Raw genomic sequence first — 21,315 nt, forward strand, 5'->3', positions numbered from 1 at the left:
CCTAACGGTTACCGGAGCCTCAGGAAGGAATCCTACAAACTGAGACTAAAGGTACGCGAGCTGGTGGGAAGTAACAGGAAGTCCGGGGAAGCCGGGACAAACACAGAAAGGACTGAAGAAGGGTCCCAGAACATTTTGGTCTAACACTCAAAGAAATACGAAAATCCAAGCAATAATTAATGTATGGCAAATTAATGCATGACAAGTAAACGCAAGATAAAAGAAACATTAGCTTGGCAGGCGAGTGAACCAGGCTATTGAGAACAACCATTACGAGTCTGGGACCCGCACCCAATTGAAGTAGAGCACATAAGGAAGTCGGGGACTCAACATGAAAACAAGTTTTAAAACAGAGAATGCTGCGTTTGTCAGGAGAGTGAACCAAGCGAACCTGAAGTTGCATCGCGAGTCAGGGCCCGCACGCAAAATATACTCCGGATAAAAGGGTCTGGGACCCCAACGATAAGCAAAAATAACAAGGGCTGGAGCCCTACACGAGAAAGAGAGGATATATGAAATGACTTAGTCTTGGCAGAAGAGTACAACAAGACTCCCTCAAGTATTGCAAGTCTGGGATTAGCACCAAAAAATAGAAAGCTGGAAACAAAGGGGTTTAAAACCCAAGACTGAAAATGTGTTGTAGTATTTTTCTTGGATGATCCCTTGTGTTTTATGAGAAGAGACTTAAAAGACATTCGTCTGTTCTGAAGTCTAGGGAAAATGAGCAACCCCCTTATATTGGAACATTATTTCTTGAACATTGTTTTTGAATCCTTTTGAAGCCTGACTGGCTGAGAACATGGTGTTCATCAAGCCAACACACACTTTCTTTAGAATGGGATCACCCTTGCACATTTTCGTTAGTTTATAAGGTGAGGGACAGAAATAGGTTTTGGGGGACGTGATTGGGACAGACCTTTTACTGTGGACATCCTGACTGTTTTTCTTTAGTTCTTTTGAGGCAGGGAAACACCTCTTAGAATTAGGGATAGCGATGCCTTCCCCCCACCCCCCCAACCTTTCTTGATCAATAAAAGTCTATACCGCAAAACATGCCACCCATGTGTCTGAACCTTACTTCTGGTACCTCACACACTGCAGTTCTTAGTTCAGTAATGTTTAATTCGTAATGTAATGAATGGCTAAGGCTTGAAGAAGGCATCTTGGCACAAATCCTCTTAGTTTGCTTAAGAGTCTGGGCAGGGCACCATGCACTGTGGGGACAACAAGGCAAACATCTGCCAATAAAGGCTTGGTCCCGAGTGCTAGGTAGTTTGCTTAATTAGTGTCACTTTAGGGATCAGTTACTCACTTGTATAATCGCTGATGGTGTACAGGACTGTGATGAGGTGATCCAGACAGGGCCAGTGGTCCGGGTTGCACCTCAACCCCTCCTCAAAGGCATGGCGTGCCAGTGGAATGCGAATCAGCCGCAGAGCAACACGTCCAATCTTGTACCAGAGGTTGACGTCTGTGGAGTCCAGCATGACTGCCTGAAAAGCAAGGACATGTTATTGCATGCTGAGGTTTCTTAACAAAAGAGGGCACTTCTAACACAACACTAATGAAGTTGCCACCACTGAGAATGGGATTTGGGGACTTTAACAAGTAGTCTCTTATGCATTATGAATTTCTTTTACTGCAGAACAAACCCAATAAACGCCACAGTGAGCTGGGAAGAGATCTATATGGAGATCTGGCAATAGTCATGGTTTTGTGTGGCTAAATTCACATTACTGCATGGAAGTTGGAAGACTCCTTTCTATTCCAAATGTCTTCATGATCTTGAGGGAATCCTGGCTTCTCTTTCCTGCTTGTGATGAAGATGGTGTCAGTAATGCCACACAGTCAGGAATATTAAAATAAGCTTCAGAGAAAAGAAGTGGGGGGGAGGGGGATGATGTGAAAAGTGAAGAAACAGGAGCTAAGAGAACTGGGTTGGATCATGAGACTTATTATAAATCAACTGGTAGTTTTACGATTAATGTGGAGTAACAACCAATGTGTAAATCCTAGGGCATGTGCGCCTATGCAATTTGGCTAGGCTCTCTTGGCAACATTTTTGTATTGAAGGTTCATGCGCCTGCAGAATGAAACATTTTGGGCTAGGTAATTAATTTGTGCACCTCACTAGATATGAGAGCTTAGTCGAAATTTAGATATTTGGATATGATTTAGCATGGACACACTTTGGGTTATCGTTTAATTAAGAACTTTAGGAATGATTGCTGATAAGTGACTGCAGAGAATAATAGTTGATATTGCTGCTTTCAATTTTGTAAGTGTTTTAAAAAAATGTTTGTTTATATTGTAATTATAGTTGTAGTTGTAATTGATAAGGGATCTAGCCATAGGGGATTCAACCCATGTTGATATGTTTTTTAAAATGCAAATAAAATATGTTTCTAATGTTTTAATTAATACGAGTAGGTTTAGTGTTTACATGTTTTGGTTTTCCAGGAGTTATCCACCCGAATATTTTAATTCCCTAGGGTCTCCAATTTGTTGCGTTGGTTCTCTTTCCTGAAACATCACTCTTAGAACATTGTGAAAATGCAGAAAAGCCTTCACAATGCACTTAAATCTAAATAGATATAGTCTGTTGTAGTCATAGCACCAGGCCCACTGACAACAAGGCCTTTCTCAACTCCTAAAATGCAATTGATTCCTAGATTCCAACTTTGTCTTTAAGTTCACAATGTTTGTTTGTTTGTGTATTTGATAAAGCGCAACCAAACCCTTAGGTAGATGGGTGCATACATTGCAAGTATACTTAGAGCTTACTTACATAAATAAGAATGGTATCTGCATACAGGAAAAGTAAAACAAATTGCTACTACCTAGTTTACAACAAGGCAAATAGTCGTATACAAATGTTACAAGATTTACACAGCAGGATTGCATTCAGGTATGATCCAGGCGACGACTACGTTGAGCGCGATATGCCTAGCATACATATGAAGGCAGATATTGGCATGGTAGGAGTGAGGCAGTAGGTTAGGAATCATTAGACCGAATCCAGGAGAGGGTTTTACGTCTAAAACTAGAGTAAGGTTGGTCAGATCTGAGAGAGTGAGTTCCATGATTGTGCGGCTATGACTGGGAAGCTGGAGCCGCCCGCTGTAGACCGTTTACATCTGGGGCCCTCAAGTGAATTGGTGTTGGCAGATCTCACTGGGCGGGTAGTAATCCTCCTGTTAATTCTTTCAGCAAGATAAGGTGGGGCTATGTTGTTTAGACATTTGGACGCGAGAAAGTGTTTTAAGGAGGATCCCGTCATGAATCTTGAGCCAGTGGACCTTTCTTCTAAATATGGAAATGTGTTCTTTGAAGGGAATATTTAGGGCTGCTGTGAGGGCATTATTTTGAAGTTTTTGCAGTTTGTCAATAATATACTTATTGGCTCCTGCATATAAGGCATTACAGTAATCCAGTCTGAATATTATGAGTACATTTGCCAGGGTTATACAGCTCGATTCAGATAGAAACGGTCTGCAAGCTGGGATCAATTTGCAAGTGTAAACTGTAGAAGATGCAAGAGAATTGACTTGCTTCTTAAGGGTCAGTGCCGAGTCAAGATAGAAGCCCAGGGTTTTGACTGCGGGCATCACTTTAATAATGTTGTTATCAATGTTGAAGGAGGCATAGCTCGGGCCAAGTTTTTTCATGGCCGTCTCTGAACCTAGGATCAGTAGCTCCGTTTTGTCGTCATTCAGGCAGAGGCCGTGGGAGGCTATCCATGTCTGAATGAGGAGGTATATTTTGTTTACCAAGGCCGAGTCCTCCATGAAGTTGCCTGAAAGGGGGATAAGAATCTGTGTGTCATCTGCATAGTTAGTGTAGGTGACACCCAGTCTGTCCAACTTGTCAAACAGGGGCTTAATAAAGATCTTATACATGGTGGGAGTCACACATGATCCCTGCGGTACAACACAGGAGACTTGTATAGGATCAGCAGCTGCTGAACTGGAGAAGACTCTCATTGTGCGGTTGACTAGGAAGGACTGAATCCAAGTTATGGCATCACTTGAGAAATGGGCAGCCGACCTGAGATGGTTGCATAAAACTGCATGGTCCACCAGGTCAAAGGCTGCCGATAGGTCAAAGAGGAGTAGCAAAGCTGATTTCCCATTGTCCTTCAACTTTCCGTTGCCATGGAGAGGATGGAAACCAGATTGACGCGATCCTAATAGGTGATTAGATTCTAGGTAATCTTGTATTTGCAAGTAAGCTACTCTATCAATGATTTTGAGTAGAAAGAGGACTGTGGTGATAGGTCTATAGTTGGTTGGGATGGACGGGTCTAACGTTTGTTTTTTGAGCAGTGGGAGTACCCAAGATTCTTTAAGGTTATTAGGGACTAGGTTCGTTTTAAATGATGCATTAATGAGCTTTGAGATAAAAAGGGGCTAAGTCTCTAGCTGCATCCTTAATAATTTGGGCTGGGCAATTATCTCCTTTACAGTTTGAAGGTTTTAGCGAGAGTATAACTTTTTCTGTCTCGATGATAGAGATTTTCTTAAAGCTAAATGGTGGGGTGGAGTTGTTTTGTAAGACTATGGGGGGTTGCTGCTCCGGTAGGATCGGTGATGCTTTCTTGTTAGCTATTTTAAGTTGGATTGAGGCCATTTTATTGGAAAACGCATTTTGAATATGTGTACACCATGGCTTATCCTTGGGTGTGATGTCGACCTGTGGTATTGGTGATTCCATCTCCCGGAGGATAGAGAATAGTTCCTTGGTGTCCGATTTCGCCTTAGATATTCTGTCGTTAAATGTATTCTTTTTAGAGTTAATTATTTAATTCTTGTATAGTTTGGATAAATTAGTTAGTTTGGCTTTGTTCTCGTCGGAAGGTGAGTGGCGCCAAATTGATTGAAGCTTTCTTTTTTGTAGTCTTAGTTCTTTGAGTTGGGGCGTGAACCAGGCGTTAAGGTGAGATTTCTGCCTGCTTTTGCGGAGTTTGACGGGTGCGGTAGCGTCTAGAGCTTTGGTCATAGCGTTGTTGAAGATCTCCACTAGTGAGGTGGGATCTGTGTTGCAGGTTGTGTCACTGATAGCGGGGAGTAGCAGTGGGAGTATCTTGTCCGCTGTTATGTCCTTTTTACTTTGAGTGGGAAGTGGAGGTACCATAACTGAGGTATTATGGCAGATGAGGTCAAGAGTGGCAGTGAAGGTAACTAGAGAATGATCGGTCCAGAATTGCAGTGTGGTATAAGTGATGGTAATGTTGCAATTCAGGTCGGCTACCAAATCCAGAGTCCTTCCTTTAGTATGGGTGGGAGTGTTAACTTTTTGCGTGAGTCCATGGTCCTTCAAAAGGGCAGCGACTGGGCATGTTTGTCACCAATGTCATTGAAACCCAAGTTGAAGTCTCCCAGTAATAGAGTTTGTGCTTGGTCTTAAGTGTTAGCTAGGATGCAGGTGAGAGAGTCTTCGAAAGGGCCTAATGGTCCTGGTGGTCTGTATACCAAGAGGATAGTAAGTGTACGGTTGTAAGAAAGTGGGAGTTTGGCTGCAAGTGTCTCACAGGATTGGCAGAAGGGGGGTGCTAAGTCTAATAGGAAGATTAGTTTTGGCAATGATGGCTAATCCACCTCCTTTGGCGTTTGGTCTGTTCGCTCAAGTATCTGGTAACCTTCTGGTACAGCTATCATAAGGGCGGGTCCTGCAGCTTCATGGAGCCAAGTTTCAGTAATAGCCAGCAGGTCTAAGTTCTCATTAGTTAGGGTGTCTGCGATATCAGCAGCGTGGGCTATCAAGGATCTGGCATTGATAAGCGACCCTGATAGAGTTAATGTACTTTTAGGTTTGGTGTTAGGAGGGTATTTAGTTTTGGGTGTCATAACTTTGCAAGGGCTTAGTAGCACAGTAGTTGGAAGCGCGGTGGTGAGATTATTGGAACTTTCTGTCGTTCATGTGTAGTAGTGGGTTCTGTACGGTGGGCAACATTATGTGTGGTGCGTTTGTTCGTACCGTTAGTTTTCGGTTCGTAGAGGCGGGCAGTCTTGATCTCAATCTCAGGTTTCTATCTTTCGGGCGACATGTGGTCATAGAGGTGAGGGCCATTATGGTGAGGATGCCTGAAATAAGTAGGGTTATCTGTATCCTCCGAGTATTGCACATGATCATAGGTTTGACCGGGACATGTCAGGATCATGGGATGACTATATGGAGGCTTTTAAGACAATGGAGTGGGAAGCAAGAGTCAATTTCAAAGCAGGCTGGTATCAAGCAGGAGTTAAGCTATGATCAGTTTTGGGTATGGGTTAGTGTCAGTTGCGTAGGATAGGCTACGATCAGGTCTAAGGTAAGGCTAGTACTGATTGCAAAGAGTAGGCTAGAAGTAATATTCAGTGCAGACTAGTATCCATTACATAGGCATGTACAGTATAGGCTGGTGTCAATTGTATATGGGTACAGTGGGATCAAATCCAAGATAAGGCTAGTACCAATTACAGAGAAATAGGCTAAAATCACATTCATCGCAGACTAGTGTCCATTACATAGGTGCATTCATTGTAGGCCCAGTTGTATCGGTACAATAAGGTGTGTACTCGTATCAAGACAAAAATATAGGCTGGAGTCAAGTTCGAATTAGGCTAGTGCCAACTGCAGAAGAATAAAAAATAGGCTAGAGTCCCAATTCCTGTCAAGGCTAGTGCAAGTAGCATAAGGAGGTTAGGGTCAAAATTAAAGTGGGCTAGTATCATTACACAGTAGTATGCTAGGATCACAATCACTCTTATTAGGCAGTGATGGTTAAGGATGCTGTAATCAATTTACAGAATGGTGTAATAACAGCTCTACCGGAGTGGGCTGATGTCAATTTCAGATAAATTGATAATAATCACACAAATATATGGGCTTGCCATTTCTACGGTAGCCTGAGACAAGGACACGAGGTAAGAGGGCGCATGGTTAAGCATGCGTTATGAAGCAAAAGGGTAATGCAGGCAATAGTGTGGCAGGCACGACAGCATATATGGGGCATGCATAATGTTGAGGCGAATATAGCAGAGAATATGGCGGCACATTAGGGTACAGGTTACTATGATAACACCCATAATGAATCGGAAAGTGCAAACCAGCCTCCAGGTAGTACTCCATAGCAGTCTCAAGGTCATCTCGTTGAGCAGCCAATTGGGCAAGGTTCTTATAAGTGGAATATTTCAGCATTAAACCTGGGTGCTTCAGCCCTTCTCGCTCATCATTGGATGCCACAGCCTGAAAAAGACAACCAAAGAATTAGTGCAGGTGTCATCATACATCAGGAAATAGGTCAAGGCCCTCAACGCCACTCCGGTTGCACCTCAGATAAGGCTCTTACTTCGTTCTTGGTCTTCAACCCTCTATGGCCCATACGGGTATAGAAGGCAATCTACTCCCCACACAAGCCTATGAAGCCACGATGAGCAGAAACCATCAGAAGGAGATGGATTTCAGAAGTGCTAGAACACAGATTGATTGGATGCCTCTTTTGAACATCAATGGACAGTAACACATTAGTTCATACTAAATCTGGCATGGCACAATTGGATGGTTGACCGTTTCAACCATTCCATTAACTTGACTTTTGAGACCAGAAACTGCAAATGAATGTACTTACCAGGAAGGGCTGACTTTTGGTTATACAAGGTAAGGTGTGCATCTTTCATTTTTATAACATGACAAGATTCGCCCACTGTGGTGAAGTACCCCTGCACGAGAACAAAGCACCACCTGGACTGAAGGCTAGATGCAGTGTTGTAGAGGGCAAAGGTGTGAAGCTATGATCCCTTTCAGATGTGTGCATGTAAACTTGCCGAGCAACATCTGGGTGACGCTGAGAAGAGCATTTGCATCGTACACAAACATTTACCAACATCAAAGGCATTCTTAAGGAACAAGCCTCTGTGTTACCTGCAATTTTCTTTCTCTATTAAGAAATTCAAATGATACTACCACGTCTAATATTCTGGTCCAGCCCAGTTCACAGAAACCTCAGTAATCAAAGGTGACATTACAAACCTATTCATTTTCACTCTAATGATTTGACGTAGGGAAATGTCAGGCTAATACTTGACTACTTTATCAGTGCTAACATTACCATAAAGGAACTGCAAAATTATATCATTTGAATGGCCTACAAAGGATTAGGGGCATTGAAATATTTCCATCACTAATGATACATAGCATTAGGGCAACATATATTCAGTAATCAACAATGCTTTTCCTGCAATCTGCCCACTTAACAGGTTTTCAGAGTTTTGTAGGGCTATTTATGAGCAAGTGTGGTCCCTGCTCTGCTTTCAGGGGCAACATAGTGTTGATGGTAAGCAGTTCCTTGGTTTTTGTAGTGCAGTCTGAGCATGAGAAACGTACAGAATGTATGTCACAGGTTTACTATTTATGGAGCCTTTGTGTTGTGCTTCATTTTTATTCACTTTTACATCTGAAGGAGTAGCCACAGCTGCACTGCTCTGATGTCCGTGCCTTATTAAGCGAGGTAATCACTGTGCCACTACAGTTGATTTTAGCTATTGAAAAGATAAAAGTGACATTTTAGAGGAATGGGTTGGTTTATGTTTTACAGAGCCTGCTACTTGAATGTGGTTGTTTGGTCAGCTGGTTTGGTCCTCAATTAGTTGTGGTTATGATGGAGAGCACAGACCTCTTACTTCTTTAAGTGTGTTAGGTAAATAATGGTTATTCCTGTAAACGTCTACAGGAAAAGGAAAGGGAAACAGCAGATACTGCGCAGAAGGCTGAAACGAAGTTAGTGCAGGAGAAATTGGCGAAGGTGAGCATAGAAGGAGCAGTGATTACGTGGCCGTTAGGAGTGCAAATGTACAGCAAATGGCCATGGGGAGACGTGGATGATACCAGATAGGGTAGGAGGAGATGAAGGATACCCCAACAATAGAGGGTATCAGGGAGGGTATCAAGGAGGATATCAAGCCAGGTATTCGAGAGGAAGAGGGGGATTCCAAGGATTTTCCAGAGGAAGAGGGTTTGGAGGCATGGGCCCAAGGTTCGGGGGGCCAACACCATGGTGGTCCTGTGGGAAACTGGGTAATTTTGCACGGGAGTGTATGAGTAGGCAAGCAGCTGCATGTGATCCCCGCACATATACCAAAGGACAAATGGTCCCGCCCGCATACCCCCAGCACTATGGGATACCGCCCCCAAACAACTAGTTTGCGTTGCGCCCTTGCATCAGCAGTATCAACAGCCCCAGTATCAACATCAGGTACCCATACAACCCCCACGATGCAACCCCCAGCGCCCAACAGCATACCAGTATATGCAAAGCAAAAAACAGCTAGCACCACAAGTGTGGGATAAAAATGCACTAGCGCACTGCACGGACACGCATTATCGCGGGGGGGTGGTGGTGTGATGGTGTTGATATGAGGTAATCCTTTTGTGTTCCCCGGCCTAAATACTTATCCCGATTAGGACAGTCCAATGAGTGCTTTGGCATGCCCAGTCCTGTCAGTCACTGCAGACCTGGAAAATGAACCCCTGGTAGGTGTGGAGATAAAAACAAATTATTTTGTTCACTATCATTGACACAAGTGCAACAAAAACAAGCATAAAGGAAGGGCAAATCCCCTTCCTTATCAGGTAAAGTAATGGACATTCAAGGGTTCTCAGGGGAAATGCATTTGGTTACATTCACAGAAGATTTACTCATCGAGTTAAGTAACACAGAGGTGCTAGCTCTGTTATTATTCTCCAGTGCGACACCAGTGAATTTGTTAGGAAGAGATTGACTGAGTAAATTTAACTTATCATTTACAGGCATTAGAAACAAGCAAGGACGGGTGCTGCCAGAATTCCGGTTTCATCCCGCTGTGCCCCAGGGACCATTGCTACGCTCAATTTGGAGGGAATGTTGATTATAGATGACCAGATTATCCTTCTGGGGACAGATGAAGATGGAAAGGAGTGGCGTACAGTTTTGTGCATTGACCCGGCTCAGCCATTGAGCAGGCTGACTGTTGACCAGTTGTTCACAGTGGCAGACACAGATGGGGAAATGATACTACAGTTTTGTATTGTGTCAAATAATGTTTCAACATAGAAACGTCCCCAGTCCTATTCTTCTTGCCAAATGCATGCCTGCACACTTTCAGGAGTATTTGTTAAAAGTGCCCAGTACTTTATGGACAGACAACTCCCATGATGTACAGCTTTTGAAAAGCATAGGTGCAGTATGTATTGAATTAAAACAAGGAGCAGTGTAACCCCGAGTGAGACAGTATCCACTGTCAAGAGCAGCAGATGAGGGAATACATGAGACGATTGTAGCATTATGGCAGCAGGGCATTATAGTACCCTCAGAATCCCAGTGCAACACAGCTATACACTCTGTTAAAAGCAAAAGGGTCAAGTTGGAGGATGATACCGGATTTTCACCCTTTGAACAACATTGTTGAAGCTGAATTTCCGTTGTACCGAACTATGCCACAATTCATTGTCATATACCCAAAGGGGCTACATATTTCACGGTTTTTAATTTAAAAAGCGCATTCTTTTCTATTCCTCTGCACCCCGATTCTCAAACTCTCACCATGTTTACTTATCACTGAAGGCGATTCCACCACACTCGTCTTCCTTAGGGGTACTGCAAGTCCCCCAGTATTTCTAACAGGGTGCTACATACGGATTTGGGTAATATACACATGTTGAGCATGGTCATCCAGTACGTGGATGTCCACTTAGCACAACTGAAAAAGGGCAGATTCCATATCACTGTTGTAATTGCTAGCAGAAAAAGGGTACAAAGTGAAGAGAGAAAAAAGGCATTTTTATCAGAAAGAGGTAGTGTATTTGGGATAAATAATATCGTCAGACGGGAAACAAGTAACACCCGAAAGATCCACAGCAGTACGGAACACCCCACAGCCAATACCAAAGGACATGCAAACAGTTTTCAGGATCGTGTTATTATTGTAGGGTGTGGATCTTGGACTACTCCACATATGAAAAACCTCTATTTACATGTTTCCAGGAGCTTGCGCCATACACAACGCTCCAGTATTGGCAACCCTTGATTACACGCAGGAATATTACTTATTTTTGCATTCCAATGGGCAAGTAATGACATCTGTATTGACTCAAAAACCATCTATGGACACAAACCCCTAGCATATTATTTAGGCAAAACGTTGGGGCTCTCTGAAAACACTTCCGTTCCACGTATGGTGTGCTGTATAGCGGTCCTGATGCTCAGCTCCAAGATGCCTACAGGCCTATTAGCACTTTATAAAATCCTCCAACATAACATTATAGTGGTACTCTAGATTCCTTTGCCAATGAAAAATCAGAAAATGATCAGCATGGGGTGCTAAGTCAACATATGTAGAGCACGCTGTGGTCGCAATTCTTGAAAGATCTAAATCTACATTGACCACACAAAAGGCTTTGATATATGAAGTGATATGGTCTTGCCCATCTATCCATATTGTAAGGTGTTGCACTGTAAACCTGGCCACCTTTACTACAATACCAGTTGAAACAGCAGAGGAAGTGCATGATTGTGGAATGGTACGAAGGCCCGGAGGATGATGTAGGGAAAGCAAGGGAGAATGCGTTGGAAGAGGGGGAGGTTATTTTTGTTGATGGTTCAGACGATAGATCAGGAGACGGGCAAGAGACATACAGGTGCAGCAGTGGTTCACTTTGTAGATGGGTAATATGAGGTTGCTGTTCAAAAGAGGTTGCCCACACATTACTCCTCCCAGGCAGCAGAAATCATTGCATTGATTGAAGCACTGGAAGCATCTCAAGGGTGCTTGATGACTGAACTCGATTCGTCGTACCTGACTTCTACCGTACATTCAGGACTGTTGCGATAGAAAAGAAGAGGATTTTGTAGATCTGACGGTACGCCTGTACAACATGCCGCGTTAGCAATAGTAGCAGTGGTTAAATGCAACACCCATACACACAATACATACCCAATCTCACTTGGCAACAATGCAGCAGACAAAGCAGCCAAAGAAGCAGAGTATTACAAAGACCCAGAGGTCACTGTGTATCGAGGGATGGTGAATCAGCAGTTGCAGATAACTATTCCACACACTGCCGTACCCATTACCCAAATCATTTAATTTCGGGGACAGGTACTCCAAAAGAGAAAGACAGTCCCGGACGGATCTAATTTAGAAACAAAATATTATATGCAAGGTGGTAATGCCATGGGAGTTGCTAACTGCTGCTTTTGAACAGCTGCACTACCCGGCGAATGTTTCAAAACAGCATATAGCTGCAGACGTTCAGGAGGACTTGTTTGTCCGCCAACCTGCAGCAGTTCCTCAACACATTCATGGCGGATGTGTCACTTGAACAATACTGCCCAGACTCTTTGGACGCTGCATGGCACAATGCCTCATCCCACTGGACTGTTCCGGGAGTTTCATATTGACTATGCCAATATGTCTAACATGTGTAGTACTTATCGTTATCTTATTGTTGTGGTGTGTTCGTTATCCCGTTGTGATGAGGCTGGTCCCTGTGCACACCCAGATGCAAATTCTGCAGCTATATTTTTAGTTTACAAGGTAATTCCTTGTCGGGGTGGGAGGGGGTGTGCGAGGTCCTGATCAGACAATGGAACTCACTTTCTTTAACAAGTCGTTCAGGAAAATAACTTCATTATTTGGGATTCGACATAAATTGTGCTCCATTTACCACCCTAAGGCCAACAGATTTGTAGAAAAGATAAATGGCCTGCTGAAGAACAGGTGGTCTAAATTGTGTGCGACGTTAATAAGCAACTGGGTGCAATGTCTGCCTTTGGCTTTGTTCAGCCATAAAACGCAGTCCAGTAAAGATCTCCATCTTTCCCCGCACAAGTTAGTGACAGTGAGGAAGATGCACACCGCTTACCCTGACACGCACAGCATCAGATGCTCACAGGGCAGCAGGGATTTCGGAGGGGGAGGATATTTTGTGGGTACTTGCATGAGTTAAACAAATGCATTAAAGTGCTCTCTCGACAGATCACTCAGAGGAGACTAGAGAAAACTGCAACAGAGGCACCCGATGAGCTGAACTTGCTTCCGCTTCAACCGTGATCTCATATGTTAGGAAGTTCGTGAAAAGATGGAATGCGCAAAGGTTCCAGGGGCGCTAATGTGTAGTGTATGCCACCCCTTTTGCTGTGAAAGTTCAGGAGTTGCAGTACTAGTTTCACCTATCCGACATTCGGAAGTCCCTCTGCACCGCTCAACCTTCCCCATCATACTGATCCGATTGCTGACCAGGAGTAAAATTGTATCCCGTATTCCATTTTATAATAGACTCACTCAAGCATATCCTGTTTTAAATTCCATAGTGGTTCGTTTGAAGTGTATTCCTCAGGCCACAGTTGCTGGTTTACATTAAAGTACACAGAGCACCATTTTCACTTTCATTATGTAGTAGATTAGGTCCCACTATTACTGTGTGGAATGAAGAATTTGCAGAGGTTTGCCTGAAATTCTGCTTTTTCTGCAGGATCAACACCACAGACGTTGTGCAATAAATATTTTGTAATGTATATGTTATTTGCTAATTCTAGGTTGTATATTGGTTTTAACTGGGTTAAGTATTTCAATCAGGCGATACACCCTGATCTCAGCCTAGTATGCAGCTCACAGCTGAAATGCTTATTTTATATATATATTGAGTTGTTTTCCAATGCTTTTAACTCGTGTGTCCCTCCTCCCCAGCAATTAACGTCTGGCGTTCCCAGCCATGGGTTCATTACACCATTATATATATATATATTCTTTCAATATTCTGAGTGATAAAGAACTCATATCATATCCCTTCTCAAATACCCCAGGTCACGATGGACCAGGAATCAGGCTGGTTGTTAAAGGTAATATTTATTTATTTAAAATTCAAATCCAACATATACTTTTGAATAGGGAGCAGCAATCACCAATGTGGTGACAATACCAGATAAAAAGGTATGTAATGCACTTAAATTAACTCTTCAGCAACACAAAATATAAACACCAGCCCCAGAACCAACAATGCCCCCATCTAATAGCCACGTTCGTCTCTCACTAAGAACTTGTCGACAGAGAAGATCGAGCTCGAGCTGTCTAAAGAATCTTCTGAGAAATTCAAAGCAATTCCCAATCAATATCGCTTATTCACAAAGACAGAAACCTCCTCTGTTTCTATGCTGGTGCCAGGTATCCAGACAAACCGCAGCCAATGCCAAGTGGCTGCAGATAAAAGGTGTGAGATGATACAGATGGCCAAACAAACAGAGCACGGCCTTAACTCGATCAAAGGTGAGCTAAGGGCCATACGATTGATGACCCTCCAGAACAGATATGTCCCGAATCTACTTACAGCTATGGAAGGGGGTGTATGCAAGAAGATTGGACTGTCCTGTTACAAGTACCTACCCGCCCCAAATGATGTGGACAATTGATCGTCATCCCATGCGATAGGGGTCCTCCACAACCGGAGGATTGCTATGGAAAGCAAATGACATGTTTTCCTGGGCCCCATCATGGTTGGACATTAGCAGTGAAAATGTTGGTTCCATCGTAGTTTTCCTGCTGGTGCTTTTTTGTTTGTGTCATATGATCCCGAGGTGCTGTACAAAGTGATTACCGAAAAGCACCATGATGATGGTGTCAGTACAGCAGGAAGAGCTCCTCCTCTCACAAAACACAAATAAACCCAGACTGATAGATGGTATGGGTGTTCAGGTCAGGAATCTGACAACAGAGCAGTCTTTAGAGCCCTAAGGGACTTTGACCACACTCCCATCGGACCCATACAATTATATAGAGTGTTGGGTTGATCTAGTTGGAGATGGGGAGGTGGGCCGTTTCATGACCGGTACTCCAAAAGAATATGCCAGAGGGTAGTGGGCCAAGAGTGATGCCTATCAAAGGAAGAAGAGTTAGTTAATGAAGTATTAACTAAAGCGGTGAATGTTGGGATGCACGTACAGCGACCCATCCAGGCTAAAATGGTTCAGGCTGAGCAGGACCTATTAGAATGTAGCATTGTAAGAAGCGGACAGCAGATGAAGCGGGAAAATGAGCATGTGATGTTTTAGTAAAGTTTGTGAGAGAAACCAGAGAGGTGTCCTCACATCTATTCCCCATGAATCCTCTTCTCAGGTGGCCAGCGGAAGGCCATTGCTTTTGGATCCCGACCCTGCGGGTGGAGAAGCAAAGGAGGATCACCTGGGTGGAGGGTCTTTGGGGATTGGGGCCGAGATGTCCTCAGGTGAGACACAGTATTCTGTATTCCCCTTTCCTGAAGAGATGCGGTCATGGGATACTGTTTTCCCTATCCCACTGTGTGATGGAGAAACAGTAGCGGCCACCCTAATAAGGGAGAACAGTACGGAACAAAACAGCAGGGAGGGGGATAAGTCATCTATCCCACCGGATAATATAATAAGTCTAAGAGACACGAGTGAACAAACTACATATCCCAGAATGCCCCACCAGTCAAATATCCCAGCAGACAAAACTATGCAAAATCTAAGAGACACGGGTGAACAAGTAAAGACACAGACTATATATCCCAGAATGCCCCACCCGATGCACAATCCGCATAAAAGCCAGAAAATGGGAAAAGAAAAGAGACAAGGAAGACGTAAAACCACATTTCCCTATAACATTGGACTCTTGCAGTCAGAGTTTAAAACCAATGCCGACTCCGCAAGGTTTACGCAGGGAGGAGGTGAATTAGCATCAGGTGTAATGAACCCATGGCTGGGAACGCCAGACGTTAATTGCTGGGGAGGAGGGACACACGGGTTAAAAGCATTGGAAAACAACTCAACTTGTCTCTCGCTTTGCAGGAGTGGAAGGAGGCTGACGGAGCGGGTTCGGACTGGTACGAGGCCAGTTCCCCATATCGGTGGGCGTATTAGAGGAAAAAGGAAATCCCACCGGAGTGCACCGTACCCGTCTCGCAGTCAAATCCGACTGCGCAGTGGATGAAGGCGCCTGACGAGAAAGGAGCTTTCAAGTGTGTGAAAACCGACACAGAAAGTTTGTTTATTTAATTGATTCCAAGCCCAAGGCCAGCGAGGTATGGCTGTATCCTGGAGAGCCGGCACCAGCAAGTCCGGGGAAGAAAGGGCTACGAGTCTCTGATCCTTTTGCTGGATTAGACGGGAGTGTGGAGAAAACGTTCGAGCCCAATACGACCTACAGTTGGCTTCAAGAAAGGGCTTTAATCCTTGGTTTTCACGGTACAAACTGCCTTCTTTGATGAAAGGAAGGCTGCCATTCAGGGGGTTTTCCACGTTATGGACTGCATTTAGTTTAAAGACTGCAATCTTTGATTTATCCGTTAGGAACTTCATTTTGTTTGGAAGACAGAGTGCAACCTTTGGTTTTTACGTTACGAGTGGCATGGGAGACCTCTAAATCATTGTTTTTGCCTTATGTACTTTAAGTGAAGTTAATTAAAGAAGAGAACACTGTTTGCAACCGAACAGCGTGACAACTGGTGTGCTATACAAATAAATATTATTTGTTACCTTACCTTTTTGTCTCTGGCTCGCTACTTAACACACTGACATAGAAAATGGCAGGAGATATTACCAGTCCAGATGCATCAGAATGAGGGTGAAAAGAAGAGGGATTAAAAGTGGGGCGCCCACAGGCGAGACATGGTATCCCCCTTTCCCTGTATTGCTTGGAACCTGGGGAGGGGAACCCCAAGGACTGTGCAGAACTGTATTACCTTGAACTGGAGAAAGTCAATCTTGAGACTTTTGTGGAACTCTTGAACCTGGGGAAAGGGAGCTGAAAAGGAGGCTAATAGCTGGAAGGTCAGACTTTGTGTTGAACACCATTTCTTTGATTATTGACATTCCTACATGTGGTTTAGCTTTAGTTGTGAGGGCAAGGATAGGTTTTGGACACAGCTTTTTAAGTTCAACTCACATTTTCCTTAGTTTTGTTCAGGTAGGGACATCCCACCTTAGCATAGGGCAAGTTAGGCCTCTACTGGAATTTGATTTAATAAACCATTTTGTTTTGAACTTTGAATTGGTTGTCGGTCTTGCTTCATGATGCCTACACATTTGACATATAGAGCAAGACCGAACGAGCAACACACGTATTACTGTTGCGGTTGCAGACGTCATAGAAAGGGAAGTATTATAAGCCCTAGGTTTATAGTTGTGTATTTATTAACAGGTGCAACAAGAAGATGTGAGACTAGGGAAAAGATGGAGTCAGCAAGGTAGTGGGGTAGAAGCAATGTTGGTGTGCTAAAAATGACAGAAGTAATGCCATTTTGCCCAAGTAAAGGACTAGCTCCTAACGAACAGAACAAAATATAAGTGTCTTTATGTGGAGCTGCGGCTTAGTTTAGCTTAGTTCTGAAAAACAAAACCACTTCTCGTCCTCCAAGAGGGAAGACAAGGTCAGAGGCACCCAAGCACAGAGACAAGGGCTACTTGTATTCAGCTGCAGGGTTTGAACGTGGTGGGAATGGAATGTAATTGGCAGGAAGGAGAGTAAGGGATGCGCCCTTTGTAGGATAAAATTTCATGAGAACAAGGATGCAAGATGCCAATGGACAAGATAAAGATTTAGAGCGCTACTGACCTCACCCACCAGTGGCCATTACATACAAGCACACCACTATCCAAACACAAATCCACAAAATACATAGCTCAATGTGATGCCCTGGTCACGTCATGACTGGGCACCTGGGGTGGAAGGTGATAAGGGGGGAGCTGTCACGATCCATTTGACCTGATAGACAGGTACGGTAACACAGGAATCAAAAAGGGACTTTAGTTGAGACATCTCATTTGGAGGTTCTAACTAATAAGTGTTTTCTTTTATTATTCAGAACTTTGTTAGAATTGTCTTTCCTGTTCCACATTCAAGAGTTCTTTTTCTACACTTCCCTGCTTGGCTGCAGTTGCAGTTCTTTTACGTCATTCAATGTATTTTCTGTTAAGGTTTTTTTAGGAAGTTGGGTTATTATAATAGGTTGATTCTTTTCCCTAATTCTGTGGCGACCTATTTGAATTCTTAGAAAACTCATCACTCTGCATATCCAAACTGCTTGTGATCCTTTTATGATTTGGAGTTACGAATTCAAGGTAGTTATAGGACGGGATTTATTTCCTTTTACCTTTGCTATTAAAACTATACTTTCTTAATTTTTCTCTTTTCTTGTTTATTTCTGAAAATATTAGAGGTTTTCAAAATTGCTGTTTGAGATGGCCCCTGCCTGTTCTCCTTATTGAACATCACCGAGGAGATCCCGTGCCAGAAACCACTCGAAGAGGGAGTCCAGGGATTCTACAGTCATTCTGCAGCTACAGGGTTTTTCCCCCCCAGAGGGTTTCCCTGAGGGACTCCTGTTTCTCTAACCTTTGATGTTGGAGAGGCAGGGGTTTCTTAGGTATTCTTCTCCTTACTTCTGAGCAGCTGACAAGAAGACAGGTTAGTGGTTTGTGCGACTGGGAAAGAAAGTGGGTTCAAGTTATAGTATATTGGAAAATTGTTAATGATTGTTACAGTTGTTACAGGAGCAGTGTTTTGGAACATCCTGTGACTTACGATAGGAGGGAGCAGAGGGGATGCCAATACATTTAGTTGTGGGGTGCAGCTTGTTGGTGCTGCAGTGTCTGGTATGATGAGAAGGTTTATTGGCTGATCAAAGCAGAGTTGACCTCACTAGTAGCATCTCAGCGTGCCTGGCACTGCCAGTTGCACATCATGCGATTAGTACCAATTATAAGTGAATATTACGGGTTTACCTCCAATCCCGTACCTGGGATTATAAGTGTTGATGTAGGGGTCCATGTGTCTAGGGGGCTCGGAATAGATTAGGATGTGGCTAATTGGTCAAGGGACTACATAGGGTTCTTACTATGTATATAAGTGGTAGTCAATGAGGGTGGTGGGATAACATTGTATACTGATTACGTTATTGAGGTTTAAAAGAGCTTGTAACCTTTTGAACAACCAGAGCGCTCCGTGTCAGTTCAGTTCTACGGGACTGCTCGAGACCCTTATTGTTACATGCAATACATCTTTGTTTTCACTTGCAAAGAGGTGCAGTGCTTATTTGATTTTTTGATTATTTCTTCGCTTCAGGTTTTGGGTTTCTCACTTACAGTGGTAACTAACAATATTTCCGTCTTATCTGGTTTCAGACCGGGCCAGCTTTCAGCATCTATTTTTCAATCTTCGAAAATACAGATTGAATGAGAGGATATTTAAATTGACATTGACATTCAATCTAAAGATTATCTGGGTATGATCTGCATAATTTTGTCAAGAAGCGCAGAGATCTATCAATAGATCATGAAATGCTTTTATACAAATGGGTTGACAGAGATGATCCCTGAGGCGCACTATATCACCACGTTGGATATGGAGACGTAGTCTCCTAATTTGATTCTAGATGTTCTGTTTGTCAGAAAATCAGTAATGCATTTAATGCTGGAGTTGTAGATTCTGTTTTTGTGAAACTTTCATATGTTGCACCATTCTATTCTCATCCAAAGGCTGCAGAGAGGTCCAACAGCTTAACACCGAGTAAAATGGAGTCTTTTATGTCAATAAGTGCCAATTGAGTGCTTCTGTGAGGACGCAAACCTGATTGGCAATCCACAAATATGTGATGCTCTTCAATAAAAGATTGCAGCTGTATCGTATTCACCTTATCTAAAATGTACGTAGATCGGGGGAAGGAAATTACTTAAGTTTTATCTATGAATGAAAGCTTTATATGAAAATACTTCAGGGCAGGAGTCGAACTGGATCTAAATTAGGGCAGGGTACCATGAGCCTGGCATTGTGTGTCATAGGTGCTAAAGAGGTGACTTATGTGGCGATATTATCCCTTATACCTTTGAACTTTTTGTTTTAGTAGCTTTCTGGGCAGCATTGAAGATGGGCAAAATGCTAATAGGTTTCAGCAAGGGTTGTTTAGTTCCATTAACATGTTTACAAGTTCTCTAGATGAGTGGTTAGTGTGACTGACCTGGGTAGCAAAGAATTTGAAAACTAACATTAGCATGCTCTTACAGGAGCTTTTCAATCCCCATTGGAGTTTTGCACCAACCTTCTCCATGGCTTCAGCGATTATTTGGGTGATTTATATAGCGCTTCATGCAGGATTCTTCCAGGTTTCTAAGCACTGAAGCTCCTGGTGGTGAATGTTTTCGGGGGAATCTCCTTGTTCCCCCTGAGCCCGCTCCCATGGTTCCATTCCAGGATCCAGAGTTTTAAAACCACACTTCAGCCAAAACATGCCGACATGTTCTACTTTTCTTTGAAACCCCAGAGGCATGTGAATGTCATTGCCCTTCAAAACAAAACGATACTTATTTGAATTATTGCACATCTCTGTTAAGCGTTCACGCCATTAGGCCTTGATATGTTTTGAGCGTGCAACCAATCGCTTACCTCCTGCAGCAAGCGGGTATCCAGCAACTCATGGTAGGCACAGGAGGATTCATCAAAGCGGTCGTGTTTCTGAAGGTCCAAAGCCTTGTGGTAAAGGGCAAATGCTTCAGCTTCCTGCAGTAAAAAGAAATACCTCTTAGTGCTCATCTGCAAATGGCATTCCAGTGTTGCAATAAAAAAGGTATCATTGACGCACATTTACATTGAAACAGGAACCCTGACTTCACTAGGACAACTGTGGTGCGACTCACCTGAGCCTCCTTTGTCTGAGTCTTGTGACTTTTGAAGGTGTCCTCATGCTCATCCTCTACTGTTGAAGTAGCATTCAATGCAGCAATTCGAATCTAGGATTGAGGAAAGTGGATAGATCAAACCACAAAACACCATTAAACCCTTTTCCAGCAGTACAACACCCACATCATGAACTTTGAGGAAAGTGGATAGATCAAACCACAAAACACCATTAAACCCTTTTCCAGCAGTACAACACCCACATCATGAACTTTTTTGCATGTGAATCAGGGGTTTTGGCACAACAAGATAAAAGGCATGCAGTTTCAGCCGAGCTCAGGGCTACTGATCACTGTCCTGATGGAAGTAGGGGTTTGTCAGCCAAGTACAAAATCAGAGTGTGGGGATGGATTGCATGGCTGGTTAAAGAACACTACTACCAGAAAAGCACACATTTTCTTGACTTCATAATCTCAGGTTTAATCTTAATTTGAGTTCTCCCCAAATTCAGTTATATTGGTAATAAGGAGGTGTTTTGTCACACCACTATATTTGTAAAATCTCTTTTACCAAGAACAATTTTAAGATTTCACTTAACAGTCCTTCTCAAGAGGCACAATTTTATCAGAAAAATGTACTAAACAGTCCTGCCTTGAGACTCAATTTAGAACTTTGA

General features: G+C 43.2%; 1 protein-coding gene across 6 annotated transcripts in view; it reads right to left on the reverse strand.

Moving 5' to 3' along the window:
- CABIN1 (calcineurin binding protein 1) overlaps positions 1 to 21,315 on the reverse strand; it is a 1,968,820-nt gene that overhangs the window by 1,871,388 nt on the left and 76,117 nt on the right. For all 6 annotated transcript variants that reach the window (XM_069619890.1, XM_069619888.1, XM_069619891.1 and 3 more), the window contains exons 3-6: positions 20,660 to 20,752; positions 20,409 to 20,522; positions 7,089 to 7,227; positions 1,313 to 1,489 (exon numbers count right to left, since the gene is read on the reverse strand). In XM_069619890.1, the coding sequence (XP_069475991.1) occupies positions 1,313 to 1,489; positions 7,089 to 7,227; positions 20,409 to 20,522; positions 20,660 to 20,752 (523 nt within the window). The remainder of the gene's footprint in view (positions 1 to 1,312; positions 1,490 to 7,088; positions 7,228 to 20,408; positions 20,523 to 20,659; positions 20,753 to 21,315) is intronic.

The sequence above is a fragment of the Ambystoma mexicanum genome, chromosome 10 (assembly GCF_040938575.1).
Source record: "Ambystoma mexicanum isolate Mex_15411 chromosome 10, UKY_AmexF1_1, whole genome shotgun sequence".
Classification (NCBI taxonomy): Eukaryota; Metazoa; Chordata; class Amphibia; order Caudata; family Ambystomatidae; genus Ambystoma; species Ambystoma mexicanum.